General features: G+C 42.8%; 2 protein-coding genes across 3 annotated transcripts; both read left to right on the top strand.

The window, feature by feature from the left end:
- Window positions 1–341: 341 nt before the first annotated feature.
- On the top strand, window positions 342–2,215 carry LOC139345087 (sushi, von Willebrand factor type A, EGF and pentraxin domain-containing protein 1). Of its 2 annotated transcripts, XM_070983556.1 has the most exons (5): window positions 342–620; window positions 848–1,012; window positions 1,141–1,308; window positions 1,388–1,588; window positions 1,784–2,215. In XM_070983556.1, the coding sequence occupies exons 1-5, from the start codon at window positions 521–523 to the stop codon at window positions 1,795–1,797; spliced, it is 648 nt and encodes a 215-aa protein (XP_070839657.1). In that variant the 5' UTR covers window positions 342–520; the 3' UTR covers window positions 1,798–2,215. The 2 variants fall into 2 exon arrangements, with proteins under 2 accessions (XP_070839657.1, XP_070839656.1); XM_070983555.1 differs by lacking the exon at window positions 1,784–2,215 and having other exon boundaries at window positions 403–620; window positions 1,388–1,702.
- Window positions 2,216–6,010: 3,795 nt separating this feature from the next.
- abcg4a (ATP-binding cassette, sub-family G (WHITE), member 4a) lies at window positions 6,011–21,450 on the top strand. Its single transcript, XM_070983082.1, has 15 exons — window positions 6,011–6,653; window positions 8,409–8,646; window positions 13,133–13,250; window positions 13,331–13,463; window positions 13,558–13,608; window positions 14,336–14,481; window positions 14,576–14,699; window positions 14,916–15,030; window positions 15,280–15,419; window positions 16,445–16,543; window positions 16,688–16,856; window positions 16,956–17,056; window positions 17,144–17,302; window positions 18,303–18,421; window positions 18,578–21,450. The coding sequence occupies exons 2-15, from the start codon at window positions 8,418–8,420 to the stop codon at window positions 18,801–18,803; spliced, it is 1,929 nt and encodes a 642-aa protein (XP_070839183.1). The 5' UTR covers window positions 6,011–6,653; window positions 8,409–8,417; the 3' UTR covers window positions 18,804–21,450.
- The last annotated feature ends 737 nt before the right edge of the window (window positions 21,451–22,187 follow it).

The following is a 22,187-nucleotide window of genomic DNA, read 5'->3' as shown; positions in this document are numbered from 1 at the left end:
TCTCCCCATTATTCAACCTGATCAACTTACTTTCCTCCATTAGATAAAAGCATAATTTTAAGTCCAAAAGTTATGTCTTTGCTTTTGATTCAACTCCTCAAAGAGGAGTACAATATCAGTGCTTTGATGGCAAATACTACAAATTACTGCCTTACTTCACCCTACCCATGACAATACAATGTGATCTTGTCCCCCTTTTTTTTTTGACATTGAAAACCCTGGTGATTAGGTGACTTAAATCATGACAACCCTCGGCCAAAGCAGCATGTCCAGTCACAGCATGACATACAGCACGCAGTGGCATTAGCTGAGTGTTGAAGATTAGGCAGCACACACAGCTTAGTCTCAGTATTACCGCTCTCTGCAGCCAGTGAACTCTACTCGGACAGCTTCTAATGGCGTCATGTCTGTTGATTTTGCAAATAAGAGGATGCGTAGAATGTTACTGGACAGAGATATGACTTCAACCCAGATCCCAGATCCATCTGCAGCTTTTCACACACACTGACTGCATCAGAGGATGGGCACTGTGGCGTTATATCCACTGCTGCTGCTGTTTGGGTCCTTCCAAAGAGCCATTTCTCAGTTTCCTGGATGGACTGGAGAGGTGGACGTTAGTGGTAAGACCTCCTATAATGCCAGCATATTGTTATTTTTCTGGTCTCTAAGTAATGTGACAGTATTTATGGATCCCTATATAATGTCAACAGTAGCATTCTTAATCTTTGCCTTGAATCCTGATTAAAAAGATATGAAAAAAAAAAATTCCATTCTGTTATTATGTATTATATGGATGTTCGTGACTTCTGTTGTGTATGACAAAACTCCTAAAAATGTTTCATTGCAGGTGAGACAGAATGGATTCCACAACCGGATTTCATAGACGACATCTATTGGTCTGGGGTAGCACCGCTTTGTTTAGGAGGCTGTAAGGCGCGGCACCAGGAGCTGAGGAGAGATCGCTGTGGAGACTCGAGCTGCTGCTGGCTCGGCTACAAGTCCCTGTGTAGAGGTGAGACCACCACAGCAATGACATTAGGTAGAACCGCTTAAACACTGTAAACCTGAAGTCACCCTGTCTGATCAGCCTGTTGTGGAGCTTCGTGTCATGCTTTGTGTTTCCTTCACTTTGCACGGCAGTGAACTGTGGGAGGCCAGATGTGGACTATAATGGAGTAGTGTACGGTAACGACTGGTGGGTGGGCTCTGTGGTGAGGTACACCTGTCGCTCTGGCTTCATGCTGGTGGGAAGTCCTACCAGGTCTTGCCAGCCTGATGGCCTCTGGACCCCGAAACCTCTCTGCCTCCGTGAGTAAACACTGACCACAAAGACTCTATCCTTGAACCTTTTAGCTTATCACATGATTTCTCTCTGCCTGTCCTTTAGGAATGTGTCAGCGGGGACGCATTGAGATCAGTGAGAGGGAGCTCAATGGGACATGCAACTCCACCTGCGCATATAAGAGCTACTTCGGCCCACCCAAACAAGGCTGCACTCGGATAGACAACTGCAGGAAGAAGGAGACCGGCTGGAAGCGCTTCTTTTCACAGTGTGTCCCTTGCATTTGTGACTGCGCTTTATCATGTGGTGAGTCGCCTCCAAACCACACTGTCAGGCCCGAATGAAGGACTTATTGAACTGATGTAATGTGAGCATGTTGCAGTGTTGTCTCAGTGCAAATACACATGAATGTGGTTAATTATATTATTGCTTTAAGCATGAATTTGCCGCCTGTCTTTGAGGAATTCCATGCAAAGAACTCTATTGCCTTTTTATTTTTAGCATCTACAGTCTGACGCATGGTGAATACACTGTGTGGACTGCACAATGAGACATCAGATGAAGAGGAAAAGCACACACAGCTTCAACACCACGGAGCTATACTACGCTGCTTCATCCAATTATGTGGACAAATCAGTGGACCAAAATCTGGGTGTTCACAGACATTCATTTTAATCTCTGGCACACTGAAGCCAACAATGTCTCCTCGCTTTCTATTTATAGGATGTCATACTATGACGAGATTTCAGTGCCTGAGGTTCAAATCCCTCTGAGTCGGTGATGACTTATAAGCAAAGCAGAACTGCTGAATTCTGTGTGTTGTAAGGCGGCAACAGGGTCAGAAAGGAAAAGTGAGGTGAATTTTGCTCGGTTAAAGCAGTCTGAGAGGCCGAGTCCAGTAATTGAAATTCTTAAAATAAAAAGTTGAACCTGAGTTGCCGAGTTGCTGAGGTCTGTTTTTTAATAAGAGCTCATCTCAGGCACCAATTCAGGCTTTGGAGCCTGAATTGGTGCTGTAATGTCATGTCACAGATTACACCGACCAGGAACATCTCACACATGTGTCTACAACGCCTTTCTAAGAGAAAGGCAGAAATAAAGATAAAGACAAGGAGAGAAGGAAGTGAAACCGCAGAGATTAACTGCCTCATCGCTGCTCCTCTCAGTCCATCTGTCCTGGAAGGAGATGAAACCTTAATCTTGTTACAAAGGGAGGGACTTTGGTCAGGAAGCTCAGGGGTCACAGTTAACACGAAGAATGTCGTAGAACCTGCAGGCAAAGTGTTCTCATAGATAGTCGACTATGCTCTGTTTTTTTTTTTTTTTTTTCGTTTTTTTTTTGTAGAAAAATAGCACCGAACATCTATTTTCCTTGTAAATTCTTTACTTTTTATATCGATGTATAAATGTGAAAATGATTATAGTGCATTTGAAAGGAAGAAAAAGGAAAAGACACTGCTGCCCTATCTGAAGTCAAAGCATCCGCACTGCAAACACCCAGTCCATTTCAATGCTTTACTCACATCTTCCACCGAATTCAAAGTTTGAATGTGCAGCAGACTTTAAGTTGTCATGAGCTGAACAATGTTGCCACTCGTACCAGTTGTGTGCATCTCACCTCCAGATTATTCAGCCTCCAACAACTGTGACGGTCAGTGTACTTCCTGGCATGTGACATTTCTCCTTATATTTCAACGTAGTTGAATACCATATATTTACTACATTTTTGATTTGATACTACATTTATTTGAGGAAAAAGTCAAATATTAATTCTAACTAACTCAAAGATGAGATCACCGTCCAAACACTCCCAAAATGTAAATAAATGTCTATATTTTTCAACCAGTGCCACTATATTTGTCATGTTTTGCAAGCCAGTTGGGTGGAGCTGATGCAGACTCCCTAGCTTTGATTCGATGAAATGACATTGCTCCTGAAATCCTCTAGATGTTGCTATTTTGTTTATTCTCACAACATTTAGCACCACTTTGCAATTCACAGGAACTTGATAATGCAGAGATCAATGCAGAATTGAAAGATGAGCTAAAAGCTGATCCTCTGCCACATCTGATCCTGAAGAGTGACGGTGAAACGCTTCAGCCGGTTCATCACTGCTGGGGCCAGGTGCTGAACCTGAGGATGATGTGTTCATTTGCTTTGGGTTTGTAGCAGCCAAGTCCTGTGAAAAAGGAAACATTTGGATCAGAGTTGACGCATGATCACAGATTCTCAGAGGAGCTCAGCTGTGCTGCTCAGTGATTTGGAGTTCTTGCAGCAATAGCCAATTAGAAGATAATGAAGCGCTATTAATACATCCTCTTTACTCCAAAAACCAAAGAAGCATGCTCAAATAATCAAAATTACTGACTAGAATTATGTCTGCCTGCCTATGAGCTGCAGAAATTGCACCAAATATATCTAAGACAGTGACTAATATCATCACAACAATAAGATTTTAGAATAATCACACTCAAGAACATCCGGAGGCAATAAGTGAAAGGACAGCCAATTCTCCTGCCTCATTACAGCTCATTAAGTCTTCGTCAGATATGCCGTATTGAAACTCCGGAGAGGATACTCACCCACATCCAGCCTGTTGTACTCTCCTGAGCTTTCTGCCAGGATCTCCCAGTACGTCTGCTCGCGATCACTCCCTGATACTCCATTCACACTCTCCAGCAACAGGCCGAAGTCCGGGTCCTCCTTCACTGTGAACCTGGCAGTGCACACAGAGTCAGGACACGTGTCACTGCCTGAATATGTAGAAGAAACAGCTGAGCCACATTAAAGAATAAAGGATGATATGCAGAGATATTAAAGGGGAACTCATGGGTGGTCACACTTGAAGTCATGCTGCATTTCCTGCAGTCTCCTCAGAGCGCCCAGCAGCACACCTCCCTCCACCACAGAGCTAAAGTACGTCTCCGGAGTGATATTAGACAGCACATTCTCCACAGACAGTAGGACAGGAAGAGTCGCAGGACCTGCATGCCATGTTATCTTCAGTTAGAGTGATGCTGTGCATGATACAAACACAAAAAAAGTAATTTCAGTTTTGATTTTTCCATGTTCTCAAATATTCACCTGTATGTGTGAGAGCTCCTCGTGTCAACAACAGCAGAGAGGCCACAGAGAGGAGAGCAGCTGTTCTGAGTTCCATCCTGTGCAATCTATTCCCTTCAGATGTCTAATAATACTGCAGCTCAGTACTTATAGCGCCTAACCCTCATTTGTGTGCTCACTCCAGTCCACCTTCACTCCTGCGGTCCACATGTAACTTTGCAAAGACGTCTTTGTTGTGTGTGCTCGGTGTTTGCTCGGTCACTGTTAATGTGTCGCTTATGAATAGACAAACACTGTTATCTCTGGAGTGACTTAATGATCATTTGGTTGATTAATGACCTGCCTCGTGGTGTCTCGGAAGGCAGTGAGTGAGACTGGTTGGCTGTATTTATAGAACTTATGCATGCAAACATAACTCTATTCTACAGAGACTGTAAGAAAGGTCACCCCTCTTTCCACAAGGCAAATATTACATTATGCAATCAGGATTTGGCCTTTGAAGTAAAATAAAAAATTGAAGCAGCATCTCCATAGCAGTCTTATCAGTCAAGCTTGAAAATGGCCATGCAACACACTTGCTGGACCCAACTAACAAAGCATTCATCTTTATTTTAGATAGTGACTTGTCTCAAACAAAGGCTGAATTATAGCAACAAATCAAATATAATAAGAAAAAAAATCAAATGGCTGGCAACATAATGCAAACGTGTTGATCTACAGGTCTAATCATATATAAGCTTTGCAATCAGTGAGATGGACCCAGCTTTGCATGCTTTGCTGCTATAAGGAGAGAAATCACACAGAGAGGGAAAGAGATGGGTTGCTGTGCTGGGAAATTGCTCATGTGGCGACGTGAGGCTCGTTTTAAATTGGTCTGATTAAGAGGCAGGTACGATTGGCTAAAAATGGTTTTGATTTCCTCTCAGGGGTGATGTAAGGCATGTAGGGCCCGCTTGAACGCGAGTAACCCCGACTGTTTTACCGAAAATAACCCGGGCACTGCAGCATCAGCACCAGGCAGCTGCGCAGGTGCGGCCTTTAAAGAGACAGCGGGGCCTAAAATCTCAAACCGTTTCCCCATGTTTATACTGTCTGTCCACAGCACTGCACAGACAGCGGTGGAGCCCGAACTCATCATCTGTTTCAGTATTATGTGGGAATATGAGAAAAGGGGGGGGGGGACCCTCTTGTTCACAGCGGAGCTCTGTCTTTATTCCAATGGGTTATTCCCTTTTCTCTCATTTCCCCAGTGATAACAGCCCAAAGTCGACCTCGGAATAGAAAATAGAATAGTTAAAAGCTTTAAATTGGCACCTGAGAGGCTAATTTAGTGAAATGGGCTCTGGTGGTCAATACGATCTGAATGCATTTAATCAACTGTGAAGTAATTCCAACTTTCAGATCAGTGGCTCAGCCTTAAATCATCTTAATATCATGAAAATGTCTTCACAGAGACCTAAAACTCATCAATTATCTCCTATTGTACTGTGCTTTTACAAAATGCTCTATCTCCACTTGTTTTCAGTGAGACTTTATTCATTCTAAAACATGAGGTCAAGATGCGGATTAGGAGGAAAAAATCACAATCAAAACAGTATCTATATATTTCCCCCCTCCAGTAGCATCCTGGCAGCAACGCCCTGCATCCCAGACCGGCGTGCGTACCACACAGACGCACTAACCGGTAAGAGGGTGACGGCGGCTGCTCCATCGAGCTGCTGCTGCTGCTGCTGCTGCTGCTGAAGCATCTGCAGCGCTGTTTGGCTGTTTTTGTTTCATTCCAGATGTCGGAGATGTCATCAACACTCCTGCTGAGGATGTGTGTGAGTATTTCGATGCGAGTGGGGCACGGATGGATTTCATGAAAGGAATAATCGCACCGAGGGAAACAGAAACATGACAGGCATCCTGTTCCCCTGACGATTCTCTGGGATGCAGTCATAGTTTGAGGCCGGACATGATTTTAATCTCAGGAGTTGCTGTAGTGGATGCGAGACGATGTGCGCCGCACCCCGAGAGATATTGACGAGGAGAACACAGCTCGGTACCTGAATGCCTCTCAGCCGATCCGGATTTTTCCAGGACTGTGGCGCGCAGTGAGCATCTTGAGGGTTTTGTTTGTTTGTTTGTTTGTTTTCTTTTCTTTTGTTCTTTGTTTTTTAGCTGACTCGGACTGTTTCTTGGACCTTCTGATGTGGAGGGATTGTGCTGTGTTGTCTGAAGGCATCAACTGAGCACTGTTGCTCTCACCCACAGAGGAGAACCAGGGCTGAGCTGCTCACCTGGTCATTTCAACACACAATAATAAGTATGTGCAATGTGTGCGTGCGTGTGTGCGTGTGCATGTGCAATGCAACACATAATAGGACTGGCTAGTAGAGCCACAGTTTCTGTTGATGTGTCCTCAGGACAGGCTAATTTATGACTCATCTACCTTGAGAGAAAAAAAGAGCTACTGCTGAATTCCGTCTCATGTTTTCATCCTCATCAGTTTGGTGTTAACAGGTGCTTTTTGAAGAGCTGGGAGCATCCTTCATCACTGACAAGTCACTGCAGAGCACAGAGCCGACACACCGCTGCCAAGCTGTACACCTAGATGCATTTAGCCACCATATTTCATCTCTTCAGGAGACTTTTACTATGCTATGCTGTGTGTGTGTGTGTGTGTGTGTGTGTGTGTGTGTGTGTGTGTGTGTGTGTGTGTGTGTGTGTGTGTGGCTCACGTGTGCTGGCTTTGGGGTTGCGCATGACAGATCATGGAGGCCTTCATCTGACTAAGAGGCCATTAAAGCCTGCCAGTGTTTTACAGAGCTCATATGCAGGCTTGTAATGGAAATTCACTAATGGCCGAGTGGTCAGTAGAAGTCGTGGTCAGTTTTCTTCAGCGGTCCTCTTCACATGAGGGTATTTTACTACACACGCAGCAGGTCATGGGCAGTAGACAGGGAGTACTACAGGACTGCACGGCGGTGGTTTCTAGACAGAGATCATGTGTCCACACATGATATGAGTTTTGATTAGGACAGTTAGACCCAAACAGACTCTTCCTGCTTGTATATCTGTGAGTCAGCTTGTGCTGCTTTCTTCTTCTATGTGCTCAAGAACATTCAAAGCAGTCCTAAATGTGATCTTTGGATAACAACGATATGCATGCCAATTTCAGGTGTGGATGCACATAAACTTTACTTTAACACAATCGAGTGGTTCTGTATATTAGCTTATTACTTTTACAACTACGCACAATTCATTTACACTAAAACATGCATCCCATTTGCTTTCCTGCAGCATTTAAGCGCAACCATCTCTAAACCCAAAACTGTTGATTGCACGACTCTTATTTACAGCAAGATCACTAAAGATCGCTAAGCTGAAGTAGGTCGCCTGATGAACTTTTAAAAACTCATTTGAATCATTCTTGTAATCCTCTGAATTCATATAATTTAGTACTGGGCTTTTTTCTGATGTTTACCTGAAAAATGAAATATAACATGATTCTGAAGATGCCACATGTCTCGACATCTCCAGCATGCTGATGATATGAGGGACAGTGTGCTGTTTCAGTTTCAGATTATTGGAAAACTAATGGATCAACAGCCACTGCATGGTTTAACAGACACTTCAGTCTAGGAGGAAATATGTGAATCAGCAGTATAAAGTGTGCTGCAGGACTGAAACCAGATCCCGACTCCTCACACTCAGAATCTCATTCCCCTCAAGCAGCCACTCCATAGAATGAACTGTAATCAGATCACACACCTAGGTTTAGTATGATGCCTGCAGTCATCATAGAATCATTCCTACAGCACAACTTTCTGTCCACACATCTGCTGAGGCAAAGTGTTCTTCTATCAGGAGGCTTATCGTCATCAATGAAATGTTTGTCTTGTTTACTGGCCAATTTTAATTTCAGATCTCTGAAGAAGTTACTCACTTTAAAGGATTTTTCAGGTGAAAATGAATCTGAGGTTCTTCATAAATAAAAATGTAGGAATTTAAGGCAGGATCACACCTTCTTCCTTTGAAGCCCGAGACTTAAGCCTAACATTTCTGTCCTCTTTTGCAGCCTTTCAGCATGGCTGAGAGGACACTGGAGCAGGGCTCGGTCAGCATCCCCATGGAGGAGCCCAAACTCCCTGGCGGAGCGCCTCAGGAGGCACCACTGCTCACCCACTTGAAGAAAGTGGAGAACCACATTACTGAGGCTCAGCGCTTTTCCCACCTCCCACGCCGCTCCGCTGTGGACCTGGAGTTCAATGAGCTCTCGTACACCATCCGTGAGGGTCCCTGGTGGAGGAGGAGAGGTACTGCAAGCTCAGTTCTCATAGTAACCATGATGGATGAGTAAGCCTGCACCACCCATGACAATCAATATCTGGAGTGGACAAATTTCAAGGGAGGCATTTGAAAGCCTTGGTTGACATTTAAGAAAAATAATTTTTCCTCGGTGTTCGTCTGTCTCTCTCGTCTTGCTCCGTTGTTCTGACACATGTAGTCCGGCCCAGTCCTCACACACGCTCCTGCAGACTTCCACCATGTTGTAGAGGCCAGTGTGCCTGTAAGCTTTGCTGCGCTCAGCAGAGTTTAGACATAGTAAATAATTTACGCTCACAGGTTGGCACACTGCTTGCCTCTCTTCCCTGTGTTGTCTGACGAGAGACGTGGCTGTGAGTCAGGCCCACGGCTGACCTGCTAATGAAATATGGACAGCATTGACTGTAAACTCACTGCCCTTACTAACGATGAGCCTCCAACCTTCGGTCAACTCTGCTTGTCTAAACCACCCTCTGTAAACGGTTCAGTTTAGCTGCTCTTGTTGCGTTCTGTACATTCAGCAGGGCGGGGATGGGGGACTTCAGCAGAATCTTTTATTCACGTTCTCCATGTCGTAACCTTAGGAGAGGCCCTGCGTGATGCATTGCAGGTTGTCTTGTGTAATATTGATGTGCATTATGAAAGCCTGGTGGAGTGTTTGTTGTTCCACTGGAAAATCTGAATGTATGGAGAGTCTTCATGAGCAGGCTAGAAAGAGGAGCCTTTGTTTGTTGTAGCGAGGCACATGTTTTTCCTTCAGTAGCCTCCTCAAAATCAACCCATGGTTTCTGCTTTTGTTTGTGTTGTCTCTTCAGGGTGCCTGCCTTAGCTCATCAGGCTGATGATGTGTGAACAGGAAGTGTCTCAGCGTTTACTAATTAAACAGTGCCTTCCATAAGGAGGCTTGCCTGCCATTTTACTCTCCCTCCAATCTCACTGAACCCTCCGTCTCATACTTTACACCCTGCTCCTTATAACCCCTCTCTGCCTCCAATTACCTCTGCCACTCACAAAAAATAACACGCCACACCGATTCTTTATAATCAGTGCTGATATCTGACACAATTCTGAGGGGCTTGTCAGTGTTTGCGTCTCATTTAACAAGCTAAGCTCAGAGCTGATTGTCTGCAGTCCCTGTCTGCCTGATCAAAGCTGTAAAACAGGTGTAATCACATGAAGCTTAGGGCTCTTGTTTTGCTGTGTGGTTCTGTAATCAGTCAGATTATTTCTCCCTGGAAAACAAAAAACATCATTTTACGGCATGTTTGCTGAATTATATGCAATTACACAGCTGGTAGAGCGGAGAGGAGGGATGGACGATGTGCAGCATAAGCCATGAGCCTTAAATGTATGATGTCATTTGTAATTTAATGTGTTTTTGTATTTGAGTCACTGACATGCTACTTAAAGTTTGAGTCATTGCTTAAAATGTCTGCCATGAACAGGAAGAGATTAACAAGAGGAAGACACCGTAAATGCAATAAATGTAGAGTTATTTCTTTTATTGTAAAAGGGTTCAGAAAGGTTAGGCGATGTATGAGCTTCCCTCCGTCTGCATTTGTTATCACAGGCTCCTCTGGGTGAGGGCAGCCATTTATCCCTGTTAGGATGATGCTGCTGTGGCCTGCATTCATGTCGGAGGTATTCTCCTCCTGCTGAGGTATTCTCCTGGTGAAACACGAGCCCTGCTGTGAAAGGGGGTTGACAGGAAGAGCAGGAAAATGTTTACATGCCTCTAGGTGATTTCAGCTCTGCGTTTTGTCATTTGCTGCTACTGGGCCTCTGCACCTGCATCAATGATGCAAGTTTGCTTGGAGGGAGACGACCGTGGTCATGTCACAGATAAAATCACTTCTCTTGCTTTAACAAGCTCTGTGTTGCTCAGGCCGTGTTGGGATGGAAATGCATCAGCATGCACATGATAACTCAAATTTATGACTGTGATGCAAATTAAGATTTTACTGGCAAAACGGTTCAGAAAATATATGATTAGGTTTCTGAAAGGAAATTCTTTACATGCAGCTCACAGTAATATGTGTCATTTCTATATTTGCTTATTCATCTTGTTATGTTGTACACTACATGGTCAGTTTATGCAGAGTCTGAGTGTGTTATCTACTAATTTCCCTATCTGAGGGGGGTGAACCATTACAAAAATTATCTTATTACTTAATTTTAGCTCTTTCATTCCTTCATTTTCATTTTTCTGTGCGTGCAATTTCACAGCATTATTATTCATTTAATAATATGCCAACAGTTTCAAAGACTTGTTTCTTTATTTAAAGCTGCTTACTATTTGCCATAATTAGTCAAATTTACTTGAAATGAGTTGATTTATGCAGATATGAGGGAGACTTCACTGACTTTACATCATAGTCTGTTTACAGGTGTTGTGGAGATTTCTGCATATGTGAAAAAAGCTGCATAGATATTGTGATGCCAGCCTTTTTAATATTAGACTGAATTTCTGTTATGTAGTAAAGAAGCTAACACTGAGCCAGTGTGAGGAATAATAACTACGTCTCTTCAGTTTGTAGAAACATTATATTCCTGATATTGAGTTGTCGTTTATGCCATGGGCTCCAATCTGAACCATGTGGTGACCCCTCCTCAACCATGACTGATTAGAATTTGTCTACCAATTACTTTGAAATTACCCAAGAGATTCGTCTGGAATTGCTGAGCAAATACTGTCACGTACTGTTAAGTCGGTGTGTCTTCTTGGTGTCAGGAGTGGACAGAGAGGTGAGCTCCATACTCTGTAGCTCTCGTGAGATTGGGTGATCAGGATGTGCCTGCAGCCTTGCACAGATAAAACCATTATAGTACGTGACCTACAGAAGCGGGTTTGATCATCAGTATGCACCACATGCCAGAGCAACGCTGCTTCACTGACAGCAGGCCGCTCTGCCGTCTGAGCGCAGGCTGTCTGATGTAATAACACAGTGTGGGAGGAAGGGGCACTGCCATCAGGCTACTTTACTCGTAGAGTGAGGGGTGAAGGGGGCTGGCAGCTCTTCTGAGACCCTAATTACACAGCTCGAGACACGAAGAAGCACCCCTGCAGACAGTGGAGAAATAGGCAAGGTGAGGGAGACAGGGGTGACAACAGGGCAGGATACTTACAGCCCGGTTTAACTTTCCATATCTGGAAGTTTTCAGAATCTATGTCAGGTCAAAAACAGGTGGTTTGACTGTTTCCAGGACAGCAAAGGTTCGGAAATGCGTCATGAAAAACCGGAGCCATCTTCATTAGCAGGTCGCACCAATGGAACCATTTTTAAAAGTGCTGCAGGGAAGTAATGTCTGTGGTTTCCTGTTGGCGCCACTGAGGGCATCACGATCAGCAGTCTTTTTTTCCATCTCTTCTCTTCACTGTGCTGTTTTGCTGCACACCTGATGCCCAGCGCTTCTAAAATGCTGTGAAAACTTTGGACTTTACTTTTTTATTCTTCACACAACCAACTTCACCTTGAAATCTTTTCCCCAGACACCAATGGCAGCTTGCCTGTGTTTGTCTAACTCCCCATTTACACCATTTCCAGTATTTCCTTAAATGGTGGCTGTAGTCTGTGAAGCCTGCTCATAAGGATGCTTTGACCACTTAGAATAGTCAACATTACAACCTTTGTCTGAGGGTTCCTGCTATTCAGATATAGTAGCTTGTGGCTTCCCCTGCTGGAGTGAAATGAGGCTCTCTATCTGCATGACCATCCACAGACAGACTTTAAAAGTCAGTGAACTTTCAGGCCTCAGTAAGTTCCAACTGTGGAAAGAAAAACATTACATTGCTGTTCCACCTGGTTCACTTTCTCAGGAGTCTCTAAAGGTCTTATAACAGTGAGCAGACTCACAATCGATCAAGCAGACCATGACTAAAATTACCACGAGCTAAAGGCAAACTGAAGACAGAATCTGAAATAATTTCGTCAGCAGAAATTTTCAGTTGTTATTCTTGTTAAGAGCTCACATCTGTCCTTCTCTTGCTTTTATATCTGTCTTTTTCGACAATTGATTTTCCACATGAGCACACTGAAAGCCTAGAGAGGAACCTAAGGTGTAAATAAACATCCCTTGATAGCCGCCCTGTTCAACATGTACAACATGCATTCAGAAACGTGCTTTAGGATTACCTCAACCACATCAGCATCAGTCAAATTAACTTTGAAATAACTTTGTGCTTATATTTGTCTCTCACTGTGCTTCAAACTGTTTTTTGTTTCCTCTCTTTGCTCGACATCCTTGGTGGCATGAACATGACAGATTGCTGTTACTGAGTGTTATTGCTGGTGCATGTTCAAAATACACTTTAGACATATTTTGATATGATCTTGTATAAGGGCTGGAATAGTACAAATAATGAACTCATTGAAAGTTCATTGTTTTAGATCTTCTGGTATGTAGCAACTAAAATGCAGAATGTAACAATGTCAGACCAATCACAGCACCACCAATAACTTTTTTTCTCATTGTCAGGTTACAAAGCCCTTCTCAAGTGTCTGTCGGGAAGATTCAACAGCAGAGAGCTGATTGGCATCATGGGGCCTTCTGGAGCCGGGAAATCCACTCTGATGAATATTCTGGCAGGTTACAGGTGAGATTGTGCAGAATCCTGAACAGCTTATTCGTATTCTCTCACATATTTGTAGCTATAAGATCATAATTTTGATTCAGGGAGACGGGCATGAAGGGCCAGATCATGGTGAACGGTCGACCGAGGGACCTGAGGACCTTCAGGAAGATGTCCTGTTACATCATGCAGGATGACATGCTGCTGCCACACCTCACTACGAGGGAGGCCATGATGGTGAGGTCATCAAAAAAAAAAAAAAAAAAGCCTCCAAAATCTCATTAAATTCTTATATTTAGTTGTACTGTGTTGACTTCTGTCTGTCTTTCAGGTTTCTGCCAATCTGAAACTGAATGAGAGCATGCAGGTCAAAAAAGAACTTGTAAGTCTGAATTTATTGATTGAATTATATGTACTACATTGTTTTTCAGTGAAAGATGGGAAAGACAATAGAGATTTGTCTCATGTCAGAGATTTCCTGATGTGGCTGGAGTCCACAGCAGCTGTGCTTCATTGGAGCTAAGAGAGACTGGAGGCTGGGCCATGTGAAAAACAAAGCCCCAGTTCTCATACAATTTTAAGAAAGGCAAGAAAGTGAATCGTAATACTACACAGTATGGTTGAATTTGATCAGAAAAGAACATCCTGTGCCGTATCATTGAGCAGTGTCCACCTCCACCCCCATCGCAAGGTCTAGAACTGAGTCAGATGAGGTGGAGCTTCAGGCAGACAAACAGCACTCTATGTCCAGAGCTGGGCAGGTGTGGATTGGTGGACTCATTTGTGATGCGACATGGTGGCTCATGGGGAAATACTTTGTTTACTATGGCGAAGGCATGACCTGCCTTTACCATAATAAACAAAGGAGACAACAACACACACAAAACACTGTTTGTGTGTCTACACAACAACTAACAACTTACTTGCTGTAAACTGGAATTGACTGTAACAATCATGGTTGACGTCCACCATCTTGTCTGCAGCCTCTGCAGGTCCTTCTTAGATTTCCATAAAGTGTTTTACATCACATGACAATATTATGACACAAGGTCACATACAGTATATCATGACAGAAGATTTTGTTGTCCACCTCGTTGTCTGTGTCTCAGGTGGATGAGATCCTGACTGCTCTGGGTCTCCTGGAATGTGCTCAGACACGCACCAGCTGTCTCTCTGGGGGTCAGTGTAAAAGACTGGCCATTGCCCTCGAGCTGGTCAACAACCCTCCTGTCATGTTCTTTGATGAGCCCACCAGGTAGGATATTACTCACCTAGTTTGAGTCTGCGTAATCTCAACAGAAATCCAGATTAAACAGCGCATCCCTCTCTCCTCTTGTGTCCCGTCCCAGCGGTCTGGACAGCGCGTCCTGCTTCCAGGTCGTTTCCCTCATGAAGTCTCTGGCTCAGGGAGGACGGACAATCATATGCACCATTCATCAGCCCAGTGCCAAGCTCTTTGAGATGTTTGATAAGGTAACTTGAGTGCTTAAAGTGCTCGACACGTCCAGCCTTCCATTAGCTGCTGCTCAGGCGGGGCACTACAGGTTAGCATGATTCATTTTATCCAGCTGACAAGCAGAGCAGCAGTCGATACCTGGCCTGATGTTTTGTCAGTTCTTCATTTAATATTCAGAGAGTCAGTGTGTTGAAAACTAGGTAGATCACTCTGTACCTGTGTTCCTCCACCAGCTGTACATCCTCAGTCAGGGTCAGTGCATATACAAGGGCACAGTCCCTTACCTCATCCCATATCTGAAGAACCTGGGCCTCCACTGCCCGACATATCACAATCCTGCTGATTTCAGTAAGTCAAGCAACTCCTTTAGTACAAGTGAATGTGTGTGTGTGTGTGTGTGTGTGTGTGTGTGTGTGTGTGTGTGTGTGTGTGTGTGTGTGTGTGTGTGTGTGTGTCTGTCTGTCTGTCTGTCTGTCTGTCTGTCTGTCTGTCTGTCTGTCTGTCTGTCTGTCTGTCTGTCTGTCTGTCTGTCTGTCTGTCTGTCTGTCTGTCTGTCTGGTGTTTTTGTTCTTACAAGCTTGTCCTCTCTGTCCCCAGTCATTGAGGTGGCATCAGGGGAGTATGGGGATCTGAATTCAGTGCTGTTTGAGGCGGTCCAGGGTGGGCTGTGCTCAGAGGAGAGCAAGAAGAACTCCAGAGACAAAAGTGACTCTTCCTGTCCCTCTCAATGTCACAGTGTGAGTAATGGCAGCCCCCTCACCACAGCACCACACCTGTCTTGTATTTACAGACATCATAGCCTCACATCATATACTGGAAACCCTCCAACCACAGAACGCTGAAAATGTCCCCCTTGACTGATCTCAAAGAATTGATATAATTGAGATATATTTCAAATCTCAAACGCTTCAGCGTGATAGAAATGATTCACGCTGTCTTGATTAAATAATAAATCGGTGTTGGTTGGGTCCATTTTGAGCAATAATAAAATGTTGTTACCTTTCCTGTCCACATCATTATTTACCTCAAACTATTCCTCCCCTCCTCCACTCCATCGATCTGTCTCCTCGCTTTCCTCTCACTCTCTTTCGCAGCCTCATCAGTCACTTTTGATAAAAGCATCAGCTAAATGCTAAAACTGTAAATGTAAACCACCAGGAGCTCTTTCCACCATTACTCTACATGGCGCATGGTGCAGCTTTGCCCTTCTACTCTTTAAACAGTTTATCAGTATTGATTTTCTCTGTTGCCCTTTCTATCTTCTTCTGGGGTTTTACCAGAGACAAACACATTATGGTGTTTTCTATTCTTATATAAGTCCATATCGTCATTTTCTGGCAAGTGCCTCTGAACTTTCATCCTCTTCAATTACATGAGTTACAATATTATTGTAACTATAATGACCTTTTGCACTGACTTCTCAGCTTACACTCCTCACCTACATGTGTGGTGCAGATACAGTGTGCATTTGGAAGTTGTCTTTCATTAAAATACAAAATGTATGCTGATATGTATAACATTGTTGTCTCCAGGATCAGTCAGAGACTTTTTGAATCCATTTTTCTTACACAATATAAAATACAGTCACAAGTTACACACACAAAAAACTTTCCGATCACATAAACAATCAGACTGTTTCTATTCTTCTTCTGTTTAGACCATTTATTTGCAACATGTCATGTCATGATTTCTCCTTTTTGCAAACAATTGTCTTTTATCTATTACATGACTAATTTCTTGTTTCTACTGTCTCTCCCCACAGGACACAGGAACCCTTGAGAAACACAGCTTTGCCACCAGTACATCCACACAGTTCTGCATCCTCTTCAAAAGAACCTTCATTACGATATGCAGGGACATGGTAAAATAATTATTCTGTGAACGGCTCCTACTCAAACTCAGACTGGGATGGGCAAAATTGTCATGAAAAACAGCTTTAATTTCATTCTTGCTGTCTCCTAAGGGCTTTTGAGTTGTGTTGATGTTTATTTGGTGTATTTTCAAGGTGCTGACCCACCTCAGGGTGATGTCCCACCTGTCTATTGGAGTGCTGATTGGCCTGCTTTATCTCAAAATCGGAAATGATGCCAGCAAGGTCTTCAACAACACTGGCTTCCTCTTTTTCTCCATGTTGTTCCTCATGTTTGCTGCCCTGATGCCCACCATCCTAACCTGTAAGTTGTTAAGTCTAGCGAGGTGATTGGAAACATTGATTTGCAGCATTGTTTTTCTGGTTCAAGTGGAAAGATTTTAACGCTGCTGTTGTTCCACAGTTCCTCTGGAGATGTCTGTGTTTATACGGGAACATCTCAACTACTGGTATAGCCTGAAGGCCTATTACTTGGCCAAAACCATGGCTGATGTACCATTCCAGGTAATGTTCAAATGACTGATCATGTAGTGGTTTAGGCATGCATACAATATATTTCAAATTAACAACTCCTCAAAATCTCTTTCACAGGTGATTTGTCCGATCATGTATTGTAGTATAGTGTACTGGATGACTGAACAGCCTCCAGAAGCGGGTCGCTACTTGCTCTTTATGGCCTTGTGCACATCCACAGCCCTGGTAGCCCAGTCTCTGGGTCTGCTTATAGGTGCTGCATCCACGTCTCTGCAGGTATGCACACCTTAAAGTCCCCCTCATCTAAAAAATGTGCTGCGCTTTTTGTTACTTCACTTTGACCTTCACTGTGCAGAATGGTGTATGTGCAGAGTTTGACACTTGAATTTTTCACATTCGTCTGCTGAAGGAGAAAGTTTCTCTGTGCTCACCTTTAATAGGAGTTTAAGGCATTTTTGTATGGCTGTGCTTTTGTGACATCATGAGCATGAAGCCAGTCATGCTCCAATATGCAGCTTACACAAGTGTGATGAGGACACTTGAAACCTCCAGGGCGCACACACTCACATACACACTGAGGTCTACTTCACATGTACACCGGTATTTTCAAAACATAGCTTTTTCTGTGCATTTTGGCCTTTTGTCCACACACAAATGCAGTCTTAAGTCAATGTTGTGTTAATGTGTAGAGAGGGAGTTTTTGGCTTGTGTGTGGTCTGTGTGGAACAGAGGTCACTGTTACATAATCCAGCACTCCGCTAATATCGCTGGTTTAGGACTTGACCCAGTCAGACCTCAAGTTGCAAGGAGCACCCTTAATAGCTTTTTTCAGGCTTCTGATTGGCCAGCATGTCTTTAGGGTAACAGTTAGTTGCTTGTTGGTTTGACATACTCTTGACAGCGCCTCAGTTGGGTTTTTGTGTTTTCATATGGATGGAGATTGTGCTTGTGTGGGCAAGATTGTTTTTTGAGAAGTAAGAAGGAAAAGTCCTATTCTGGGTGTTTGGAGCAGTTTTGGGCAGTAACACGCTGCAGTAATGCTAGTACTTTTTCAGTAACAAGCCTTGTAACAGATTTCATTATGAAATTCAGTAATTACATTGCACCTACTAATCACAGCAATGTGGTGTTGTGGGTAATGCAGGCACTAGGAAGAAGCAGAACATGTGGAATAATAAAAGACGTTATCTCTGGTTTTGCTGCATAGACCTTCATCCTTTTTCTTAAACCGTCCATCATGAGTTTTTTAATTGAACACTGCTCATTTGTTCCACAGGTGGCAACCTTTGTGGGTCCAGTCACAGCCATACCTGTGCTCCTCTTCTCTGGCTTCTTCGTCAATTTTGACACCATTCCTAAATACCTACAGTGGAGCTCCTATGTTTCCTATGTCAGGTACTGTCTGCTACTTTACACCGTCCAAATTTCTAAGAGAGTTCAACCAACAAAACTTTTGCTGCATTTATTTTCATCATTGGTTTTTGGGGCCTTTCTCTGATCTGAGATGATTCTCTTCAAATGAGCCTGTGTTCATGAGGTGTCCTCTTTCAGGTATGGCTTTGAGGGGGTGATACTCTCTATCTACGGGATGAACCGGTCAGAGCTGGAGTGTCCGGGCCTGGTGTGCAAGTTCCAGAAGCCAGAGGAGGTCCTGCAGCTGCTGGATGTGGAGGATGCGAAACTCTACGTGGACTTCATGGTGTTAGGGGTTTTCTTCTTTGTCCTTAGACTGGCTACTTATTTAGTTCTGCGCTATAAAGTCAAGTCAGAGCGTTGAGATGTCCAGAGGCATTTACTCATGGATTTGGATGCTCACACGTATCCCAGCAGTGTGAGATAATAAGCAAACATTTAGTCTGTCTGTCTCTGTCTTTACTTCACATACATGTACAAAGACATACACGAGTCCAGCACATAAAATCTTCAGAAGGCAGTGCTGCACCATTACTCAAACTGTACAGTATAATATTATCTTTGAAGCGCTTTTCCAAGACAAAGGAGAGTTTGTGGAATGTTGTACTACCCCCATACATTATTAGTTGTCCTCCGGGTTAATAATATATCTCAAATCACCATTAACTTCCAAAAACATTGTGTATCTGCACCATGCAGAAACAGAACACCTGACATGTGACAGAAAACATGTTTCTTTAAAGTGAGAAATTATCCAACAAAGCCTGCGATTCATGTGGTAACCATCTTGGCACCAGAGCATCCAATAACTTCTTCACATCAGAATCACTTTATTTAATTGGTTAGCATCCATCAAGATGCCCGAGGAACAAGATTTCAAGATGGATACCCTCTTATTGCCATCAGGAAAAGTGGAAACTTTGAGTGCCAGAAAACTTTTGTGTGGCATCTCGCTCTCCTTTAGGATCATCTCATCGGGTGTCCTTACCAAGAGGCTAAACGTGATGGCTTTTATTTATGGAATACAACCTGAGGAAATCGACTGCCAGTAGATGACTGTCCTCACTTTTCCATCTCCAGTGTGGATCATTTTTGCCCAACCAATGATGGTGGTAGAACGTTTAGACAAAGACGAAATGTTTGTAAAAATGTCCAGCAGTGTTTCAAGACTGACATGGATTCACCCTGCGACCCAGTCCTTACTTGCTCCTGATTATACACGTTTGTTTCTGCCATAACCGAGGAAGCATTCAGTGAGCTGGGAGCACAATGTGAAAGCAAGCATGACTGCAGTTTCCAGCCTGATGCGGTGGGCTGTCTTAATCATACTGGTTGCAATGAGAGTGTTTTAGCTGAAGTGCAATAGCCTCTTCTGTGGTTAAAAAGAGTGATGTTTAATCAGTGTCACTCTGTTGACACAATGCTTTGAACTGCTTGTTTCCACTCGTTGTATGACTCTTTAGCTGTCCCCTCCCTGAGCTATGAAAGGAAATATCCTTTTTTCTCTCTTTTTCTTCTCTTTCTCTCTGCTTTGCTGATGTCTGACAGATGTGAGTTGTCCAAAACAATGCTAGATACTTGAAATGCAGCCTGGGCAGTTTTTGTGCCTCTGAACTAGAATGATTTGAGTTTCTTCTGCTTAACTGTTTGCACATACACCTTATGTCCACGTACATGCTGGTCCTCACACACATACAGACACACACACATAAAGGTACATGTGCATATAGACATACAGACACAGACACACACACCCACACACACACAAGCAAACACACACAGTCACCCTTGGCAATGTTTAGAAGAACCTCTCCTTGTCACAGGGCAATGCAAATATTTTCCAATAGACTTGCTATGAAATATTTCTTACTCAAACTATGCTACTTAGTAATCCTTATTATAATGCATAAAATAATGTGAGTATATAATCAATGATTGTACAGTGAATATGTCATGCTGTAAACAAATGTACATTTGCACTTTTCAATATATGTTTATTCTCTTTTTATTTATTTGTATTTGATTTTATTTTTATATATCTATGTGATGAGTGCTGCTTGAAAGTATAACAGGAAAACAGCAACCGAATGTTGCATGTTCGCTTTAGGAATGAAATTTATGAGATATTAAATTTCAGAGCAAAGCATAACGATTTTATTTCCTCATCCAAATGTACGTATGTATCCTGCCATGTTTGAGGAGATGCAAATCCTCTGCTTTCTGCTGAACATGTCTAGAAGCCTGGAATCGAGCGTATCCCTGGTGTAGATAAAAAAAAAAGAAAAAGAAAAAGAAAGAAAGAATCGGTAGTGAGAAGGTGACGTGTGAAATGTGCTGGGTGGAAGAAAGCAAGGAGAAACAACAGTTGACCAAATGTATCATGAAGTAGCTGAAGAGACTGATGGTCTCTTTAGGAACAAAGATCAGTGATCACTGATGGATTCTGTCATTAATAGCAATAGTCAACATTGTGATGTTTAATTGTTATACCTCCCACTGCTGCGGCATCAATCAGTTTATACAGTTTATATTAAGACATTGATTTGAGTCTTATTGTTCCTACCTGTTTTATTATGTGCAATAATCATCCAAAGGTACCAGTTTCACAAAGGGAAAATGTGGTGCTGAAACCTGTCTTCTTTTTTTTTTCATCTTTTTTATTTTTCTTGTGTTTTTGCTGTTGCCTCTGTTCACTGACATAGGCTAATTTGTTGGACATGTTTATTAGATGACCCTCTTAAGCATTTAATTAGAGAGACAGAAGCAGAATAATAATAGTAAAATGTGCTGTAGATGGGTGCTGGATAAGATAATGCCACTGGGCAGATGTTGCCATTTTAATGTCAGACCAGGTCAAAATAATTGGTTCTCAAGTTAGCGCATGGAAATGTGAAGCATGGGAAAAATGTTGCATAAGTCAGTTTTAATGTCAACACAGTGGATATGTGTTTTAACCCTCCCCAAATTAAATCAAAAGCCATGAGCTGGTAACAGGCCTGCAGGTATGACCAAAAAAAAAAAAAAAAAAAACTGCAGAAAAGAAACACTCCAACCCCCGAACAAAGCAGGGATAATTAGCAGCGCTGAAGTCATTAGCCAGTCTGGGAGAGTCTCGGCCTGAGGTCTAAAGGCTTGCGGTACCAAAGACGAAAACAAATCACCCGTTCTCTGCTGCAAAATGTGAAATGTGAAATATAGTGAGTGCACTTCTCAATGAAATTATGTTGTCAAAATATGAAAGTGCTCTGAAAAAACGTCCACAATGTTTGTAGTAATTCAGACCCCACTGGATATTCCTGATGTCTGGAATTTCATCCGTGATTTGAGATTAAATTTCAAGTGTCCCTTCTGCGTCAGAAAAGCAATGATTACCGACAGATATGATGAGGCTCCAGTGGAGATCTTAATTTTATGTAAACATGTGTAAGCAGTATTCTGGAAGCGTGAGATGCAGCTGACGAGTATAATATGTTCAAATCTATTTATTTGCACTCTCTTTGACACTTTTATTTATCATGTCATTATTTCACTTGTTTGTCATAATAAGCCACCTGACCTTAGTGCACTCTATCATGCATGATAAATAATAATAATCAGAACCCAATAGAAAGTTACAATTGTCTGATGGGAAATCAGTAACTGAACTGAAGGCTGTTTAACACAGATTGTTCTTTTTTATTTTGGTCTGATTGATTTATTTATCATTTACAGTACAATTAATGCAAGTTCTGTATATTGAAACGCTGTT

Source organism: Chaetodon trifascialis, chromosome 16, assembly GCF_039877785.1.
Source record: "Chaetodon trifascialis isolate fChaTrf1 chromosome 16, fChaTrf1.hap1, whole genome shotgun sequence".
Classification (NCBI taxonomy): Eukaryota; Metazoa; Chordata; class Actinopteri; order Chaetodontiformes; family Chaetodontidae; genus Chaetodon; species Chaetodon trifascialis.
This window is presented reverse-complemented; position numbering and strand designations above follow the sequence as displayed.

What these genes read in the sequence shown, in the direction of transcription:
- LOC139345087 (XM_070983555.1), top strand. Translation starts at nt 521, where the DNA reads ATGGGCACTGTGGCGTTATATCCACTGCTGCTGCTGTTTGGGTCCTTC. An exon ending in TGGAGAGGTGGACGTTAGTG is followed by an intron (nt 621 to 847) that starts GTAAGACCTCCT and finishes GTTTCATTGCAG; the next exon opens with GTGAGACAGAATGGATTCCA. An exon ending in CCCGAAACCTCTCTGCCTCC is followed by an intron (nt 1,309 to 1,387) that starts GTGAGTAAACAC and finishes CCTGTCCTTTAG; the next exon opens with GAATGTGTCAGCGGGGACGC.
- abcg4a (XM_070983082.1), top strand. Translation starts at nt 8,418, where the DNA reads ATGGCTGAGAGGACACTGGAGCAGGGCTCGGTCAGCATCCCCATGGAG. An exon ending in GTCCCTCTCAATGTCACAGT is followed by an intron (nt 15,420 to 16,444) that starts GTGAGTAATGGC and finishes CTCTCCCCACAG; the next exon opens with GACACAGGAACCCTTGAGAA. An exon ending in TTACGATATGCAGGGACATG is followed by an intron (nt 16,544 to 16,687) that starts GTAAAATAATTA and finishes TGTATTTTCAAG; the next exon opens with GTGCTGACCCACCTCAGGGT.